This window comes from Mastigoproctus giganteus, chromosome 1 (genome assembly GCF_048544385.1).
Source record: "Mastigoproctus giganteus isolate SK-2022 chromosome 1, ASM4854438v1, whole genome shotgun sequence".
In the NCBI taxonomy this organism is placed as follows: Eukaryota; Metazoa; Arthropoda; class Arachnida; order Uropygi; family Thelyphonidae; genus Mastigoproctus; species Mastigoproctus giganteus.
This window is the reverse complement of record NC_143575.1, coordinates 259,340,952-259,360,830: the sequence shown is the minus strand read 5'-3', so window position 1 is coordinate 259,360,830 and position 19,879 is coordinate 259,340,952. Positions and strand designations below refer to the sequence as shown.

The 19,879-nt window shown below is 34.3% G+C and overlaps 1 protein-coding gene across 1 annotated transcript in view; it reads right to left on the bottom strand.

The window, feature by feature from the left end:
• The window catches only part of LOC150091834 (uncharacterized), a 76,089-nt gene extending 56,498 nt beyond the window's left edge, over nt 1–19,591 (bottom strand). Inside the window, exons 1-2 of the mRNA XM_090377231.1 lie at nt 19,122–19,591; nt 1,189–1,347 (exon numbers count right to left, since the gene is read on the bottom strand). Coding sequence (XP_090233357.1) covers nt 1,189–1,347; nt 19,122–19,135 — 173 coding nt within the window. The 5' untranslated portion in view covers nt 19,136–19,591. The remainder of the gene's footprint in view (nt 1–1,188; nt 1,348–19,121) is intronic.
• Nucleotides 19,592–19,879: the final 288 nt, after the last annotated feature.

The window sequence follows — 19,879 nt, the reverse complement described above, 5'->3', positions numbered from 1 at the left end:
CCAGCAAACAAATGAATCAAATCTAAATGAGTAGCCAAGCTGTAGTTTAGAAGAAAATTTCCAACTGGAAACTTAACTTATGTGTATATTTTAAACACCTTTAAGCAGGCTGCACGAATCCAGTGCTATGAAGTAATAAAGAAGTGGGGCACTGTTTCACTGAAGGGTTTTGAAAAATTTAAATAGTTTTTATAAAATAATGCTTCTGAGTTTTACTGTTGACCACACAGGTATGCTCCCCCCCTCCCCCAGTAACAGCATTTGGGCTTTAGACTGACTATGCAGACTAATGTATTTTATAAAGAGCCCAAGTCCAAGCACTGTCACTGGATGGACAAGTGTCCCCATACAGTCAATGTTAAAACCTAATGTAGCAATTTAATAAAACTATTTAAATTATCAAAAACATGCATTTAAATCGTACCTTGCTTTTTCATTACATCATAGCAATTAGACTCATGCAGCCTACAGTGTTCAGATGTGAAAGAAATATGAAACACTCCGCAAATTTTGATTTAACTTATACCCTTTTCAATCAGAAGTTTCTTCCAAACTACCACTTGGCTTCTCATCTAGATTCAATACATTTGTTCACTACTCAACACAACGTCACTAATAGAGACTACCCTCTGTCTGATTACAGGAACAAACAGTTCAAAATCTGGTCACAGCAGTGCCTTTGCATTGTTTATAGATAACAGTTTCATGTACTGGGTAATATTATCCAATGTAATCAATCCCCAGATGGTTTACAGTAAACCTACCATACAGTAGCATTATTTTAAATAATCTAATTTAGCATTATTTTAAATAAATAAATAATAATAATTCTTGATAAAGCTACTATTTTCTTGTTCAGAAAGAACAATATTCTAGAATTAGTGTTCAGATGTAAAAGAAATATGAAACCACACCATAACTTTTCACAAGAGTTATACGATAAATCTTTGAGCATCAAGAAACTAAACTTAAAAGCTAGCTACAAAGTAAAACAGGAGGTGTTTGAAGAACAAAAAGTTGCTAAAAACATTGCAAGAAAAAAAAAATAGAGTTTAAGGGAAGGCATGGGAGATAAGTGTTGTGCAATCTCCATAAGTGTAATTTGCCTTTGCCACTCAAAAAATTTACACCAAATCTCTAAACATGTTATTGAATAGTAATTTGAGGGCTTCTCTTGAGAAAACTTACTGAGAAAATACACAGATAATATCTCCTTCAGTTAGATCATATGTCAATCCTCCAACAAATATCCATGCACTGTCTTTATACTGATTATGCCAAGATGCTTTCTCATCGATACCAAGCTTCAGTTCCCTTTCATTCAATTTTGAAATATTTTTAACATTTCTGAAAAGTGAAATAAGAGTCAATTAATTCCAAATAGTATAGTAAATAATTACAAGAATTACTGTATATATTAAAAAGCAATACAAACACAATACATTTATATTTATCTATAAAATAATGTTTAACAGAGTACAGATTTTTGATGTGATAACAAATGTCACCTTAATGAGATCGCTTTTATATTGTGCTGTCTCCATAATACATGGAGATAGCAGTTGTATGGTCTCTACAACCTTCTAGAACTTCTTACCTTGAGCTGGTGCCAAAGATGCCACAGCTGAGGTGGTTAAATCAACTTACTATATTCTATATCTGAAGTCGAATACAATGGATTTGAAGTCTTCTCCTGGATTTTATATCCTTTAAGGTGTCCTAAGATCTCCTAATAAGATTATAATAATTTCTTTTAAGATTAATTTCCATATATAGGCTGCTCCATCCCAACTTGATCTAGATCCCTTTTAATGATTCCTTTGAAAGATTTTATTAGCTCCTTAACTTGAAGATATATCAGAACAATAAGAATTTTCATTTTTGCTGCTTGAAAACTGCTTTCAAATGAGCTTGAAATCCACTTTTCAATCTGCTTGTTTTCAACCTTACCTCTATACCTTAATGGAATGCTACAAGGAAATCAGAAGAATCAGAGCTAGGCAATTCTAGAAAGGCTGAATATGATCATTATATATTTAAATAATGAATGGTGAGTATAGGAAGGAAAAAGTGTAGTTTTCTATAAAAATACAACTTTTTAAACTAAAATAACCTATATTAACACAGCCTCAACAGAAAGTTGGCAAGCATATTCATGGAAAGAATACATAATATCAAGGTGTCTGGAAAATTAAACACTTCATTGTATATATATATATCAATAAACACCTTTAAATAAAGACTGTAACCAGAAAAAAACTCTTATATACATATGCATATAAAATATTATGTATTATTTAAAATCGACCAGTAACAAAGAAATAAATAAATGATAGCATGCAGTACAGAAAAAAATGCATACATCATTCATATTAAGACAATTTAAAAATTAATTTATGTATTTTTTATTTCTCTTTTAAAAGAGATGAAGCTAAACAATAATATGAATAAGCCACTTCAAGAAATTAGAAGTATTAATATAACTATTATAATGACACTAAGGAAAATTTAAAGTAATAGTAATTAAGGGAAAAAATTCTGCAAAATAATTAAAATGCTTACTTGTTTGTTTCCTTTAATGAGAAGATTGTAAAGGAAGGCAGAACTTATGATGGCTTCTTACTATGGGAAGGCTTAGACTTCTGGGTGAGTTTGATGATACTATAGACCACTGCAATATCCTGAATTAGTATTTTTCTTACAATTATTTTCTTGTGTCTATACTGCATAGACATGGCTTAAACCTAGCATTTTCTGTTGCTTTATCATGCTGCATTTAGGTTAAAATTACTGTGACATGTAACAGCTGCTGCCCATGGCCTTCTAAGCCTGCAATGATTAATGCTGCTGAAACCAATATTATTTACTTCCAAACAGAATTTTGTGTAATAAATTTTATGTCCATGGATATCAACAAGGAAATCAGAAGAATCAGAGCTAGGCAATTCTAGAAAGGCTGAATATGATCATTATATATTTAAATAACAAATGGTGAGTATAGGAAGGAAATTATGAAAGTTAAAAAAAAAAAAAAAAAAAAAAGTTTTTCATGATACCAGAGCTTTCTACTCATATCAGTTGTGTTAATTTTGTCACAGCCACAACTGGACTTTAGGAATACAGAAATTTCCTAGTTATTGACAGGAATCAAATCCAGACCTCCCCAAATGAATGGCAAACAGTGATGTAGTGTACTGACTAAGCCACCATGGATGACATCAAGTGTCAAATCCATTCAAATTTATTTTCCTAAACAGACCACAGTGCTCACACGCTGGAATAAAGCTGTAACTCTCAGGAACTTTATTTTTTATAAATAAAGTAAACACAAAATCCAGCACCCTTAGGGATTTGAGACTTACGAAAATTTTAAAATTTTCTGTGTTTTAGAGAGATATACCTAGCACTTGGGCAATTTTCAATAAATAAGCACATTTCAAAAAATATTAAGCACAAAAACTGAACTTATTTACACCTATAAATATTTATAATGATTATCTTGTCCTCTGTTTTTGTGGGCAACAGGATTTAAACTGCATGTCCTTTAGCTATATTACAACTTTGAAAACTAATTTTGAATACAGGTGAAACATGGAAAACGTTTTTACAATTGTTTTGTTTGTGTTGATTCAGAGCAGCTGATGCTTTTTGTATTGGAAAAATTGGGGCTCCAGTGGAGGGTTAGACCACTACGATGAGCCTGTCAGATTGCACTGTGGTTAGCCTCCTGACGGATGACTTTTGATGCTATGATGTTATTGTAGTGCCAGGGACTGTACGTGGAGACTGTTCAGGTTTGAGGAAAGTTGGCTTCTTCATTGTGATCATAATTCCTGGTTTACACATCTACTTCCTGGATTGGACTTCTCATTTTGAATCTTCATAATGGACCTAAAAGTGTCAATTGGACCCTTGGAGATCATCACAACCTTATGCTGGGACTTTATAGTTCAGATATCTTCATGGAATTGCACTTTGATATGGAAATTATAATGAGAATGAATTGTCCCTCAATGAGAGAATCTGAGATAACTGTTAGTGGTACAGCATTGCAAACAGGTTGCAGGATTGCTGGGACCGCATAGTAAAATAAATAATAAATGTGTGTTATCGCTAGAGGCCACCTGCTATCTGATGAGGGGACCAGTTAGTACTGAAACAAGCTGTATCAGCAGTCTCATCTTTTAAACAAATGAACAGTTAGCTTTTGCAGAGAACATTTGTTTTAAAGTAGTGCAATACAGGGGCAACTAGTTGCAAGGGCAAGTTTGTTCTGTTGTGAGTATTAAGACCAATGCATTGTCTGTGCAGTTCGAATCCTGCTGGATGAAAAAACAAATTAAAAGATAGTCCTGTAAGCATCTTATAAATAAAGAAATGTCACTTTTTTTGCAAGAATTCTTTTAGACAAATGCAATCTTTCATATATGACACCAGAACTTGCAAACTCCAAAATACTATCATTAATATTATGACATAATACTAATTTAATCATTTGAGTTATTTAAGTTTAATGTCTGTTTATTATGATTTTTTAATTGTGAGTTGCATATTTACATGTTCTTTAGGACTCGCTGATTGGAGGAGTTAACATCTAAATTTGAATTTTGTTTATTACGTTTCCTTATTCCACATAAGGTGATAAGCCATAGTGTATTTTATGTTTGGTTTGTTTGTTTTCTTTTAATGTCTGGGACATATTAGAATATCCACTAATATTTTGCTAAGATAGTGATTAGTGATTGATACATAATTCACTCTTCAGACTTTGCAAGTGCTGGTGTACTTTGCTCTTGTTTCTTTGTGGTTTTCTTCTGTGGTATTTTATTTTAGTAGCTATCATTCTTCAGGGTATGGATGTAATGTATGTCTCTTTTGGCGACGAGTTGCACATTCACTTACTTCGGAGGGATTGCTTTGGTTATTTTTCTCGTTATTCTCTGGATTTTTATGTTTATTTTATTCCTCGTTTTTGCATAGGATGGTAAGGTTCACAGGAGCAAAATAGCACTTTGCCTTCCCATAACCCTATCAACAAGCATTAATTATTATGCTGTATTTATTTTGTGCTTTAAGTGCTTCTTTAAAATTTAATTTAAAATGATATAACCACATCTTCATTCCCCACAATAAACCCATACTTATACATACAGTGAATTCCGGTTATTTGGGCCACCGGTTAATCGGGGCAGCAGTTTATTTGGGACAAATCTTAAAAAACAGAATCCAATCGAGAAAATAGCCAGGGTTTACTTTGCTTAATTGGGACAACATGCCGTTTATTGGGGCAGGAGACGCAGCACTGGAATTTACCCTACAACCATAAAACAATAAAAACAATCAGCAGTCACCTGTTTATTAGGCTTTTCTGTTTGTGCAATCTATCGTAAATGGATACTAAACTCGATCTTATTGAATTTGCGATAATACTGACAGCTGGAATTCTGTGGGTTATTATGGTGAAATGTGTTTACACTTCCATGAAACCTTCAATCATATAAAAAAATTAATATTCAGAATCTTCTCTTCATTCCTATTTTTAAAGCTTTGTAACTTGTTACTCCGTACTCACATGCGCATATCGCGTTACTTGCAATTTGTGCATGCTGTGTTCTTTGTTATTGATTGCTTATCTTTTTACTGTTTTAAATTTTAACCCCCACCCAGAAATGTCAGTGAACAGAAATGTCAACTGTTAGTATGTACATATTACAGTACGTATTAATTATTCCGATTATCACGTATATTCTTCATTTAATGATACAAGTATCATTTAATTTTTTAATTGGTAAGATAATAAAAGGTAAATTTGTGCTTAAAATATCTACTATTATAGCCTGTGGATAATATTCCTCCTATTTTCGATAATTAGAATCGCTGTTTAATAGAATTAAAATTCAATTCACAAACGTGATCACAATGACCAGTGTTTACTACACATCCTATAGTGAACGGTACTTTACTATGGCGAGTCCATAATAACATAATTTGATTGTACAGTGAACCAATCATGAAGCGGGGATCCATTGTACTTTTAACTATTTACGTGAAACTTCGGATAATTGGGGCAGTCACTTAATCGGGTCAAAACACACTAGTCCTGATGTATCCCAAATAACTGGAATCGACTGTATATATTGGACTAAGAGATTTTCAAATTCTAGAAAATGTGGCTAACTGTCATTCAAGATGTGAATTGGTGGTACCAATATAATAAATAAGAAAACTTAGCTTTAGAAAGTTTATTGAAAAATTTTACAACTGTCGTGTACAATTTTTAAAATTTTTATTTTTGCTATATAAATGAAATATTTCCATTTAATAATTATAAAAACAGGAGAAAAGAGCAACATATACAGTATCAAACAATTATAAACTTCAAACGTTGCCAAAAAAAATTAATTAAAAAGCATTAAATAAAATTTTTTCCATAGTATGCATACTTTCATATATTTACAATAAAATTAAAATAAATAGCATGCACGCACGCACACACCTTTCTCACTGTGTGGGTATTTTACTGCTGAGTGACAGCAGAATAACAATTATTTGCTATTTTCTCATTAAGTCAAATATCAGATGAAAACTGAACAGTACAGCTTATATAATCAAAACAAAAAAAACTCAATGAACACAAACCAAAAAGTTGCATTGTTTATATCTTTGAAAATAGGCTCAAACTTACTAACTACCAAAATTTTTACCTTAATCTCAGGAAAATTCATTATCATACAGAAAATTTTATATTTGTAAAAGAATAAGAAGTTTACCTCAATATGATACGTAGAACAATTCTGCGTGATACTCTCCAGAAATTAAAGCGAAAACAATTAAAATCGAAAATCTTACATTACAATAAGAAATAATTTAACTCAAAAATTTTGTCAAAAATTAAGTCAAAAATTTATTTAACGAATTTTCATTCCTGTGATCACATACGGTCGAAAAGCAGTCAGCTTCCGGAAGGAAAATCATTTTGCAATTTTTTTCGTTAAATTAATTTGACTTAATTTTATTTGAGTTAAATTGATTTTTAATTGTGTTCATTTGATTTTTAATTATTTCTTACTGTAATGTAAGAGTTTCGATTTTTAAATTGTTTTCGTTTTAATTTCTGGAGAGTATCATATGAGGTAAACTTCTGTTATTCTTTTACAAATATTGATATCAATGTAGAACATATTGAGCAGCATTATAGCTCTGGTTCATACTAGAAAATTTTATATTAAACCAGGCCAAATTTAATGTGTACCTTAATAATTGCTCTTGGAATCTATATGCAAGATATTCCGTTCACCAAGAACCTAAAAACCTGTTATTAATTTTCATTGGTTACATAATTTAAGTTTCTATCATGGAAAACTTTCCAAAACCCTAAAATGATTGGGATCTAATTTTTCAGTTACGGGAAGAAATGTATCACCTGCAAATACAGCTTGAGCCAATGCCTTTCATGCTCTATTTCTTGACCTTATTATAACAGTTTGTATTCTAAGTTTGACATTTCTGATCAATTACACTGGGTTGTAATCTCATGTCACTGAATCTGAAAGAGGATCCTGCTTTCTCCCCTTCCACAGATGTTGCAATTGCTATGTTTAGCAAATCCACTATTTCACTTGAGTTTACTGGGTCCTTGTTATCACATAACTAAGTTCTCTCCCACATGGTAGATCCACGAACGCCAGTACTCAATCACAAATCCAGCTTTCTCTCCTTGTCTCTAGACCTCTCCACTGGTCCATGATATCCACCAACTTCTTATCAACTCACTTAACATTTCAGTTCTCCTCCTTCCCCCAACCCTTTGTGTCACTTTCTCTTCAAAATTATATCTCTTAATCTGTCATCCCTAAGTACATATCTAACCCAATTTTTCTTTTTTCCCCTTATAACCTTTTCTTGTACTTTGATTTTTTGCTACCCTTCCTTCAATACTTCCATCTCTACCTGTCCATTTCACCCCTTTATGAATACCTCTCTGAACACTTCCCATTTGGCATGAGAAGTGTTCAGAGAGGTATTCACGGAGGCCACTAAACATTTTATACTACGAGACAATATTCAAGCTTTTGTCCGGGAGTTACCAGATAATTCTGGAACTGAAACAAGCAATCCACAATGCATCAATGTGAAAATTCTGTAGCAATTCTTACAATGCACACAGCAGAACATAATTTTCAAATTATGAAAAATGGCAGTATCAACACAAAAACTTTTTTTTTTTTTTTTTACCATCTCCATCAACATTTCATTGGAAGGAAGATAATGGCACTTTTCCTGTACTTAATGATAGGTATAAACAAGCCAATTTTATCATCCCCCCCCGCACAGTAACTGCCCATGCAATTTGAGGGCTCATACTAAAAGCTCTCTTGCATACAAAATGTACTGTATATGAGTAATCTCAGAATTTCAGACAGCTAATAATCAATTAAATGGTTCTACATCCAATGACTATGATGGTCACAATCAGATAATGGGAAATTACTATCTGCTAGACAATCTACCAATAAAATCACCAGCTATAAAAGATTACATTCCAGGTCACCAGATCTAGCTTTTAGGTTAACTATGTAAAGATGCTTCAGAGAAGAGACTAAGCAAAGTAAAACAGACAAAAATCTCATTTTTTGTAATTACAATATTAATACTATATTGTATAGTGCATTCTGAATAATAAATACTATATCACATGATAATTTATTTATGCATATAAAGTGTGTTTTCATATTATAATTCTGGTAATCTGAACATTTTGGCAATTCAAACACACCTTACATTAGTTTTGGATTACCATAACTACACTATATATTAGGGTAGTGGTTTTCCAAAAAGGGGGAACTTACCTTTTGGAAAGTCACCAAAATTGTTCACCCTGAAAACATGTAATAAAAACATAACTGCTTCATATTCTTTCCTCTAATGAGAATGCAGAAGAAAATCCAATGATATGACCAGCTCAATAGTTCATCTACGTGCTCCACTTTTCTTTTTCAAGGTATTTAAAAACCACAAAAGTATAAATAATAAAATCACTGTTTCATTTAACCTATATTAATAAGTTAATTTTTAATAAATATATTAATGAATTCTTTAATTTATGGGGGGAAAAATAATAAAGTTCATAAGGTGCAAGGTTGTTATATATATATATATTGTCTGGAAAGATATTCAGAAATTGCCACAATGAGGAGAGCATTCTCATGGAGTAATTTTCAACTGTTCTTTGCCCACAGATCAGGTCTATTCTTTCTGATTGTACTTTTTTTTAACGATTTCTAATTCATAGTCTTATTTACATTATGACCTCCTAGTATAAATTAATAAGGAATTATACTTTTTATATTAAAAAAATAATTCTAGCATAATTTAACATTATGCTTTTTAACTGCCAATCCAATTTTTTTGTTCACCCAGGGAATAACTTGCATTCGGAGGACTGGTGTTTTATGTGGAAATTGTAAAGCATAACACCAAGTTTTATCTCCAGTCACTAATGTTTTAGAAACCCTGTTTAACAATCACGTCACCAAATATTTTTGGAAGTTGTTTCTATTCTATCTAATCTGTTGTATGATGCTTTCATATTTAAAACATTTGATATCATGGCTTGGTAACTACCACATAACACATCCAACTTGAATAATGTTTCTAATTCAGGAAACGAGTTCATGATTGTTGATGTGCAAGGTCTCTCACACCTTGAAATCATCATCAATGTATTAACCCTTTGCAGTCCAATGTTGTCTCTCGTGCACCATCGTAAAATTTCTCTTCCGGTCCAATGTCGAGTCAGATGCAGAGTTCTGTTTTGCCAATTATATAGCTTGCCTTCCTGTTCTGGTGTAATTATTGAACTGCCTTCTATTTATACCTCATATAAACAATATGAAGAACTAACTGAATGATTAAATTCAATTGTTAACAGCTGGTGCCTGCAGTTTTTCTTCATTTTTATTGTTCACTGTGTATTTACTATCAGCCAAAAACAGTGTTTAGTCATGGTGTCAACATCTTGTAAAAGCCATGTCTGATGAAGAAATTTAGAAACTGTTGGCTTTCAGATTCAGAATTTTATTTACTGTTGTCTAATAGTAATGATGATGTTACTTTTGATCCCAAAGATATCTTGTAGCACTAATGAAGACCTGTCAATAATGCTGGTGAGGAAAATTGGAGACTAAGCAAGGTAAACAATGCTTCATTATCACTGTTGTGCGCCACTGCTCCCCAGGGTGCAGTGGCGCACAGTTTGGGAACAGCGGCTGCAGACAAAAAGAGACCTATGGAGTTGTGTTGGAAATAAATATGCTCCTGATGCACAGTGCATCATATGTAATAAAATGTTAGCAAACAGTTCTTTGGCTCCCTCAAAACTTGTGTTTCGTAAGTGTTCCGTGAATATGTTGCGAGATGAAAAGTGTTCCGTGAATATGTTGCGAAATGAAGTGTTCTGTGACTAAAAAAAGTTTGGGAAACGCTGTACTAGACAACGGTGAGAAAGCCAAGGATTACAGAGAATCAGTACAAAGCAGTCACTAGTAGGAAAATATATACAAAATTTGGATTAAAAAAAAAAAGAATAATGAGTAATTTCTTATACATAGGTGGTTTAAGTGTAAAATCAATATTGTAATTATTTAATACCTGAAGGAAATGGAACAGAGGATTACAAAGAAAGTGTTGAATACAATGGACAGGCAGTGAGATATTAGTTTTATAACAAGAATTCAAGCGGGGTATACTGAAAGGTTCAAGAAGAGATGGAGAATTGATACTATAAAGTTTATGATACTGTAGACCAGAGATTCCCAAACTTGCTTGGTTCAGAGCGCCCTTAGTGTCTCAGTAATTTTTTCACAGCACCTCTAGGCCAAAAGAAATACTTATCAGTTCCATTTATTAAGAAGTTAGGTCCAAACAACTTAAGTATTTGTCCTAACAACTTTAGTAGCCGTTTGAAAAAATAATACACATAAATTGAAAGAAAAAATAATATTTTTATTTCATTCTTAAATAACCACAGTTACTAATTTTTTCCCTCGAAAATTTAAAATATCCCATGGTGCCCCTGTAAGTTTGCTGCGGCTCCCCAGGGTGCAGTGGCGTACAGTTTGGGAACAGCGGCTGTAGACAAAAAGAGACCCATGGAGTTGTTGTCTGGAGTGAAGAGGGGACAATTCCAAAGCGATGACAAAGAGCTCCATTGTTTCGATGGTGAAAGGCAAAGCAATTTTGAAAGAATAAGAATTTAACGAATTTGCTCAAGTCTGTGAGAAAGATATTCTTGTTGTGGGGACCAAATAATATCACAGTAATCAAAAATGTGAAGTATAAGCTGCTTGTAGAGAAGAATTATAATTTTGTCACTCTTAAAAATTGAGGAAGAATGCTTAACTAAGGCAAGAAGTTTGGAAGTCCGAGATATTACGCAATTTAAAAGGCATGAAGGTCAGATTGGAATAGGATGCCTAAGTCCTTGAATATATGGATATCAGTACTTGTAGTTAAGTGTTTCCAATACAACAATCAGTAAAGACATTAGTCTAACAGCACAATGTGAACGAAAGCGACTTACATTTTAATGGATTTCATCATCATTCTAAGGGCCAAGCCCTGTCACCATAGAGATCTTTTTTCTCCACTCAACTCGAATTTGGGCTCTGTTTTGCTTCCCTGTAGTTCATCCTTGAGAGTTGGAGCACATCATCAAGTGGTGTGATTATTGGTTGTCCTCTGCTTCTTTTCCCTTCAAGCTGTCCTTCTAGTATGTTCACTATCCAATCATTGTCTCCAGAGATGTCCTAGGAACTGCATCTTCCTCTTTATTATGGTTTTCTTGATTGTTCTTTGTTCCTCGACTACTCTGAAGACCTCCAATCCAGTCGCATTCAATTCTTGATGTTATCTAGCCATGATATGTGTCTTCTCCCGGGCTTTCTTCTTACCTCCATTCTCCTCTCAATAATTAACCATGGAATTAAATATTTGACGTTCCGGGTCGGATGTCTAAGATACAGTTTTTCCCCCCTTTACATTCTTCAGCAATTCACGGGTTTTTCCAATTCTCTGCAGGGCACTCTCATTGGTAATCCTTGCTATCCATGTTATCTTAATATTCTTCTGTATGCCCAAATTTCAAATGCTTCAAGTTTCTTGAAGATTTTAGTTTTCAGTGTCCATGTCTCGGCACCATACAACAAAACTGACCAAACGCAACATCTCATCAAGCAGATTGTAAAGTGAAGATCCAGATTCCCATTGCACAATGCAGATCTCATTTTAAGAAAATACAATCCATTTCAATCCTTGCTTTTATTTCCATATCTGGTTCATTTTTGTCATTGATCCACTCTTTCACACGATTGAGGAGTATCTGTAATTCCTGCATATTAGTTGCGCAAAGTACAGTGTCATCTGCACAGAGAAGGTTGTTAATCACTCTAATATTGACAGATAATCCCTCATTTCTCCTGTCTAATGCTCTCTTGAAAATGACGTCCGAGTCAATGTTAAACAGGGGTGGGGAGAATACACATCCTTGCCTCACTCCACGCTCAGTGTTGATGTTTTTTGCCTTGCTGCCATCAACTACGACCAATGGCATTTGGTTCCAGTAGAGGTTTGTGATTATTCAGTAGTCCTTTTCATCAAAATTGGACTCCTTAAGGATCTTAATGAGTTTGGTGGATTGGACTTGATCAAAGGCCATCTCAAAGTTAAAACAAAGATGGGCATCAATCTGTTGTTCTGTGCACCTTCACATCATGACCCAGGCATTTCCCTTTTACCTAGTCCTTCGCTAAATCCAAATTGTGCATTGTCCATCGACTCCTCATTCCAATTATATTTAGGAACATTTTGAAGACTTGGCTCATTAAGCTGATTAGTCTGAAATCTCCACAAGTCCTGGTGTTTAGTTTTTGGAAGAGTGATGAACGTCAGCCAGTCCCAAGGGATGCTGCCCATGTAATAAATTCTATTAAATAATTCGACAAGAATGTTGGTGTTTTTGTAGTTGAGCAAATTAACTTCTTCCACCAGGGATTTCATCAGATCCTTTTACCTTCTTTGCTGATTTAATCACACACTCTACCTTGGATCTTAGGGTGAATGGCCCATTCACAGCTTATTGTCGTCATCTAACTCACCTTCGCTGTCAGAAAAGAGGTCTTTTATGCTCACATCTGTTCTTCTGATTCTTCCATAATAATCTCACCTTTAGGTATTTCAGATTGAAGTTGGATGTTTCCTTCTATCAATTCCTGAAATCTCCTTAATCTTTCTGTGAAGGTTGAAATTATCATGCTTTTCTTGCAGTGCTTCTATTTCTCTGCATTTTTCTGTGATCCAGCTCTCTTTAGCTTCTTTAATTTTGTTCTTAATAAGTCTATTCACCTCCTTTTACCTTAGTGCATTGTGGTTCTTAAATGCTCTATGCTGCTCCATGAGTGACAAAACTATCTGTCATCTAGTCCTCTTTCAGTTCATAGGAAATGGGAGAACAAGGCCCGGTTTGAAACAGTTGATTTCCTGGGAAGAAAAGCACTGATTATTATTGATAAAAGAGTGAAGAGAGGAACTAAGATATTTATAAAGTAGGAGTTCAAAAATTTTCACAATTGTATTCAGTATAGTAATGGGTTGATAGCTGCTAAGACCAGCCTTCTCACCCCCTTTTTTTTTTTATATATATACTGGGATGATATAGGCTTCTCTGAATGCTGATGGATTAACAACCACAAAGACAGTAATTGAGGAGATTTATAAGGAATGGAGCTAGAGTGGAACTGCTTTTCTTGAAAGAAAGAGCAGGGAGGGTATTAGGACCGGGATCAATGGAAGCCAAGAAATGGCTGACTGGACTTCGTCAATAGTGAGAACTAATCTTTCAAAACAGTCATTGATATTATGTTCAAATGGATAAAATGGAATAGAACATTGCTTTTCAAGAGAACAAAGTTTAAAAAAATGGGTAGCAAAAATATTAGCAATGTCAAAAGGACAGTTAGTAGTAGTAGTGGCATGTGATGCAAGAAAGCAAGTGTATGAACTTATGATGCATCAGCCAAAAAAAAAAAAAAAAAAAAATCACACCATTCCCTCCAAATGCCTGTCCAGTTCCTCCTTAAATTTATTTAACCTATCAACTTCCACAACGAGAGATGGAAGTTTGTTCCAGCAATTAACCACCTGCTGGCTAAAGGCAAATTTCCGCACATCTATTCTACATCTGTCTTTTCTTAATTTGAATTTATGCCCCCTTAGGTTCGTAATCTGAACAAGTGGAAAGATCCCATCAGAATTCAGCATGCTCAATCCATTCAGTTGATTGAGATATACAAATCATTAGTTAACATAGCAATTCTGGAAGATCTCATAACTGTTTGAGATAGTACCATTACATTCTTGAAATTTCGAGCAAGTTCAGCTCAACTGAGTAAAGATAATGGTGATAATAATATTTTGTAACTTTCTTAACATGGCATCTAAGAGAAGAGAAGGATGTGAACAATTTTTTTTAAATACCGAATTGAAAATGTATATATTTTTAAAAAAATATAAACTTTGGGCCGTGCCCATTTGTTGTTGTTCGAACATGCTTCCCTTCTTTGAACGTACTACGCCTTGAGTACTGCGTACAGGTCTGGAAGGCTAATTTTAGTAAGGATGTAGATTTGCTTGAGCATGTACAGAGAAGGGCAACAAGATTGGTGAGGGGAATGAAGGGATCCTCTTACCAAGAGAGGCTTAAGTTCTGCAAATTGCAGTGGCTGGAGACTAAGCACCTGCACGGTGGTCTGAGTGAGGTGTACAAGGCCTTGAATGGGTTGAACATGCTGAATTCTGACGGGATCCTTCCACTTGTTCAGATTACGAACCTAAGGGAGCATAAATTCAAATTAAGAAAAGACAGATGTAGAATAGATGTGCGGAAATTTGCCTTTAGCCAGCGGGTGGTTAATTGCTGGAACAGACTTCCGCCTTTCGTTATGGAAGTTGATAGGTTAAATAAATTTAAGGAGGAACTGGACAGGCATTTGGAGGGAATTGTGTGATTTTTTTTTTTTTTTTTTGGCTGATGCTGCATAAGCTCATACACTTGCTTTCTTGCATCACATGCCACCACTACTTCTACTACTACTAGTACGTAGTGTAATTTGTTGCTATGGAAAGAACCTGCTGGTTTATTTCATGCTAAGAATAGCAGAGCATCACCTATGAAAATGCAATTCCCACATGCTTTATTATTGGCTCTCAAACTGTTTACATTATCACTTTTCATTTACACTTGTGATAACAAAACTCTCTCATTCTTCATGGTGCTAAAAGTTGTTTACACCTGTGTCAACAATTTGAGCTGCTCCAAAAGCCCATGACAATAGCATGCTGCCAGAAATGAAAAGATCTGACTAATTTTAAATTAATATATTTAATAACTTCATAAAATTAGGTTTAAAGAAAACATCATTATTTGTTTATTTATGGCAACTTTATTCGTTAAGAAAACAATTAATGATAAAGATTGACAGGAAACGCAATGAAAAATATCAAAATTGACATTTATGTCACTGTGGTAGACAATTTTTTTTTATTTACATTTAATGGTCCATAACACTCAGAAGTCAGTTGTGCCAGTTCCATAGTTAAAATAGAGAATATGGCATCAGCTTGTCACAAGAAAGTTTCTGTAGAATGCAGTCTGAAGAGTTTCAGACCCGTAAAAAATTTCACTAAGCAATAAATAAATAAATAATAAACCGAAGAATTGGCCAGTCAAATGGTTATAGATGTAATGGATTCAGCATGAAAAAAACATCCTGAAGATCTCTACAAGGAGACTAGATTTTATAGATTTTTAAATTTTGAATTTAAAAGCAAAATTTGGTTTTAAGTTATAGGCATAAGTTACATCTGCTCTTTAATTTACACCCATAGCTTGAAATAATCTTAGATCACCTCAAATTACATGAAATAAATTAACATATGAAACAAGATATGGCAAAATTTTACTCTTAACAACCTAGCAGAGTAGTTTGAATTTAAATGCTAACTAAAATTCTGACTTTTATATCATAAACAAGAAATTATATGAATAACTTAGGTACCCAATAGTTTTAACTTAAATTAAATTTATTTTAATTTTAGAGACTCTCACATTTTCAAATAAATAATTTTTTTAACCATCTGCTCTGTTATTAGGCCCATAATTTGAAATAACCTTAGATCACTCATAAATTACACGAAATAAATTAATTTAAACAAGATATGGCAAAATTTTACTTTTAACAACATAGCAGAGTATATATTAGAAGGTAGAGTTGAAACAAAATTTTCATTTCGAGGAAATGAAAATTTCAAATCAAATGCAAAAGGCTGCCATTAGCTCCTGTCAAGTAAGGGTTGCTATCCTTTCAGCATGCCAGAACTGTTTTAATTAAAATAAAAAATAAAAAAAACCTAAACACAGGTTTTAGAATCTACAGAACTACTTGTGCCGTTATGGGTTGAAAGCTGAGAAGACAGAAAATGCTTGTGGATATTAGCGTTGAAACAATATTACGTGGTAGGCCAGTATTACATGGAATACAATACATGGTAAAATTTGTGCAGTTCAGGAAAAATGCACTGCAAGGACAAAACAGAACACCCAGATTCTACTTTGCCTATGAATGACTGAAGTTATCTCCCCAATTGGAGAATTACCTATAACAGTATTTAAGGATTTGGTGATGGGTACCTGTGGAGGTCTCCATAGCAGAGTGGTCAGAGCAGGAGTGCAGTAGCACACGCTCTTTGAGTAGACCGGGATTCAAGCCTTTCCCCCCCTCGCCCTTTCCCCATTATTATATGGGGGTCAGCGTTTTTTTTTTTTTTTTATTGTTTTGGCATGCAATTTTTTTTACGGCCGGATGCCCTTCCTGACGCCAATCCTCACCCTTTATGCAGGCTGGGAATATGCGGTGGTCATTCCCTGACCTGCTGCATCCTCCGTATTTGGTGGCTACGGGCTCGAACCCCGATCTAATCAAGAAGCGTGTGCTATGCACTACTGCTCCTGCCCCACCTGGTTACGGAGGCGCCCCGGGATTCAAGCCTCTGACCGCTAAATACGTCATCAATCTGCACTGGGCAAGCGTGGCAGATTACGGTCCATTTCCCGCAACATGAATCATTGAGGAGGCTTCCATCCTACAGTGGATTGATAATGGCTGCAGTTTACCCCTTTTTTTCTTTTTATCTGAGAAGTCCAAACTATTTGTGCAGGGCAAGGTTTCTCAAACCGGAAAGTGAAATGCAATGTCATATCATCAGCAAAACTATGGATAAGGATTTCCAGTCAGTGGAAGGTGGTCATTAGTATACATGAGTGGGAGAAGTTGAGGAACACCAGCATTAGTTGAGAAGTTAGAAGACAAAGAAACGACTACCATTAACCACTGAGAGTAATTAGAGCGAAAATATCCAACAGCAAAAAAGTCAGAAATCCACAAGATGGGACCTTGTTTAGAAGACCTTTATGTGATAAACACAATCAAATACCTTAGATAAGATCAACTGCTTGAATTTCGCCCAACTTTTCCATCATTTTTTTCCTAAAATGAATAACATAAGTCAATATATCATCAGTAGATCAACAATGACAGAATCCATAATGATAAACATTGATCACATGGAAGTTCTTCAAGCTAATTTAAGAGTTGGCAGCTGATGGATTTCTCCATTACTCTGGAAAGAGTAGAAGTAAAGTGCAGTGGAATGATAACTGGATGGGATGGGATTTGTCACCCTTTTTAGGAGCTGCTTAGATGTGACCAAATTTTCAAGCAAAAGGAAAAATACCAGTGGAATAAGAAAGCATAAAACGGTGACAGCAGCAAGCTCAAGAGCACGGCCCTTGAACTGTTCAGAATTCCTCTAATAATGGGAGAGATCTGTCACCCTTTTTAGGAAATGGCTAGATGTGAGTAAATTTCCAAGAAAAAACACCAGCTTTATAACAAGACTCAACAGAATATCAGAACTTGTGACCACCAGAGCTTGCACCATATAGCCACACGCTTGGCCAGAACCCCTTTCCCTCATATGGAATCCGTACAGCCTCCAAAATGTCTGGTCCCAGGGCAGCTTGACCTGCCTGCATGCATATCACCCTCACACACCAATGCTCCCAGTGACTACTAGTAAACATAGGGTCTCTATATTACTGATTCCAAACAATCCACAATGTGTTTATTAGCAGTTAAGTTTTTGAGGTTACTGTCTGTGAATATTCACAGTTTGTGCTTTGAAACTTTCCCCATCAGGAGCATCAGACACAGACTCTACATTTCTTAGTTACTATCAGTTATATGCACCCACAGGAAATTCTATGTGTGTACTGGTCTGGAAGCACCCGTCATTCAAGGTGGTTTTAATGCCAGACAAAGCCTAATTTCCAGCTTGGTGCACAATCCTATTAAAACTGTTCACCAAATTCTTCTAAAATGTAAAACTGGTGCTAACCAACAGTCGGGTATCCAAGATTTCAGAAAAGGAAAACATATGCCGTACTTTATATAATTTAATGCATTTTGAGATAATTTAGAGACCTAAATTATCTCAAACAATAGATAATTTAGAGATCTAACGCTCTCCCTATACTCGCACCAAACAATTCCCTGCTAATCGCTGGTTTGGTTTTGAACGGAAATCGAATGACTAATTAATGCACGTAGAACTGCAATTGTAAAAAAATAATATTTAATATTCGGTAACTACTAAAGGACGTATTCGAGAATCTTGATTTCCGAGGCAGCCATTATCGAGCAAAATACAGAACCATATAAAACACATATCAAAGATATCATTCTATAAAATAAATTCACTGCTACACAAATTAAGTACTGCTAATTGTCCATTACAATATATGAAAATGAGAATAAATGCTTCCAAACAACAAATTTCATAATTATTGTGATATGCACAAAAAGCGACATTTACATTGCCAACTTAAAAAAAAACATTAAAAGTTAGTAATTTTTAATACTAGTTCAAGAAGAAATCATGATTACGGTGAAGTGCATTACTGTCGATAAAATAATCGCTAGTTATAGTTTTAGAATAAAAATACTTACGTCATTGGATTCATGGCGGCTGATTAAAAATGGTAACCAGGACAATCAGAAATAATAGCAGGACAGCGAGAATGGTTAAGGCTATCACAAAATAGCCCTTTTCACGTAGATATGTACGCAGTAAGAGAAGAAGATCTAAGTTTCGGAAATTTCTTGCATATAAGGGCGCTTGCTTCAAGAAAACAAATACAACCTTCTTTGGAATGCGAATACCAAACGACGATGAAACACTAAAACGCAACACCAAAAACACAAGCCTCCATTTTCAAAGTTTCTGAAAGCATTCGAAAGACGGGGCTATTCTTCAAGTATAATAAATATCTGTGCTCCAGATTACTTATCAAATAGAAAACACTTGTCTGAATATTAACTGCATGAAACTATATTCTGTTCAAACATTAATCGAAGATTAGAACACCTAATTCACTAACTTGGTTCTCGAGAAGAATGGATGGCGCAAAAACAAGGTAACCTCCAGTTCGGCATAAATGGCAACGAAGCACCGTCATCACGGATACTTGGAAATGGTGGAACGAGATATTCCGCTTTCGGATAATTGTGCTTTTTTTCTTTTCAATGTTTCATATTCATTTGAGTTCTAACTACATGTACCTCTCGTTTTAAAAATTCAAATAATTTTTGATATGTTATCATTACTTGTTTTGTATATTACTGATTTCCTTTTTAAAATATACTTTAAAAATTTACATTTATAAAAAATTCCAATATGGCCCGAAGGGTCAAGAGAAGTTCCATCT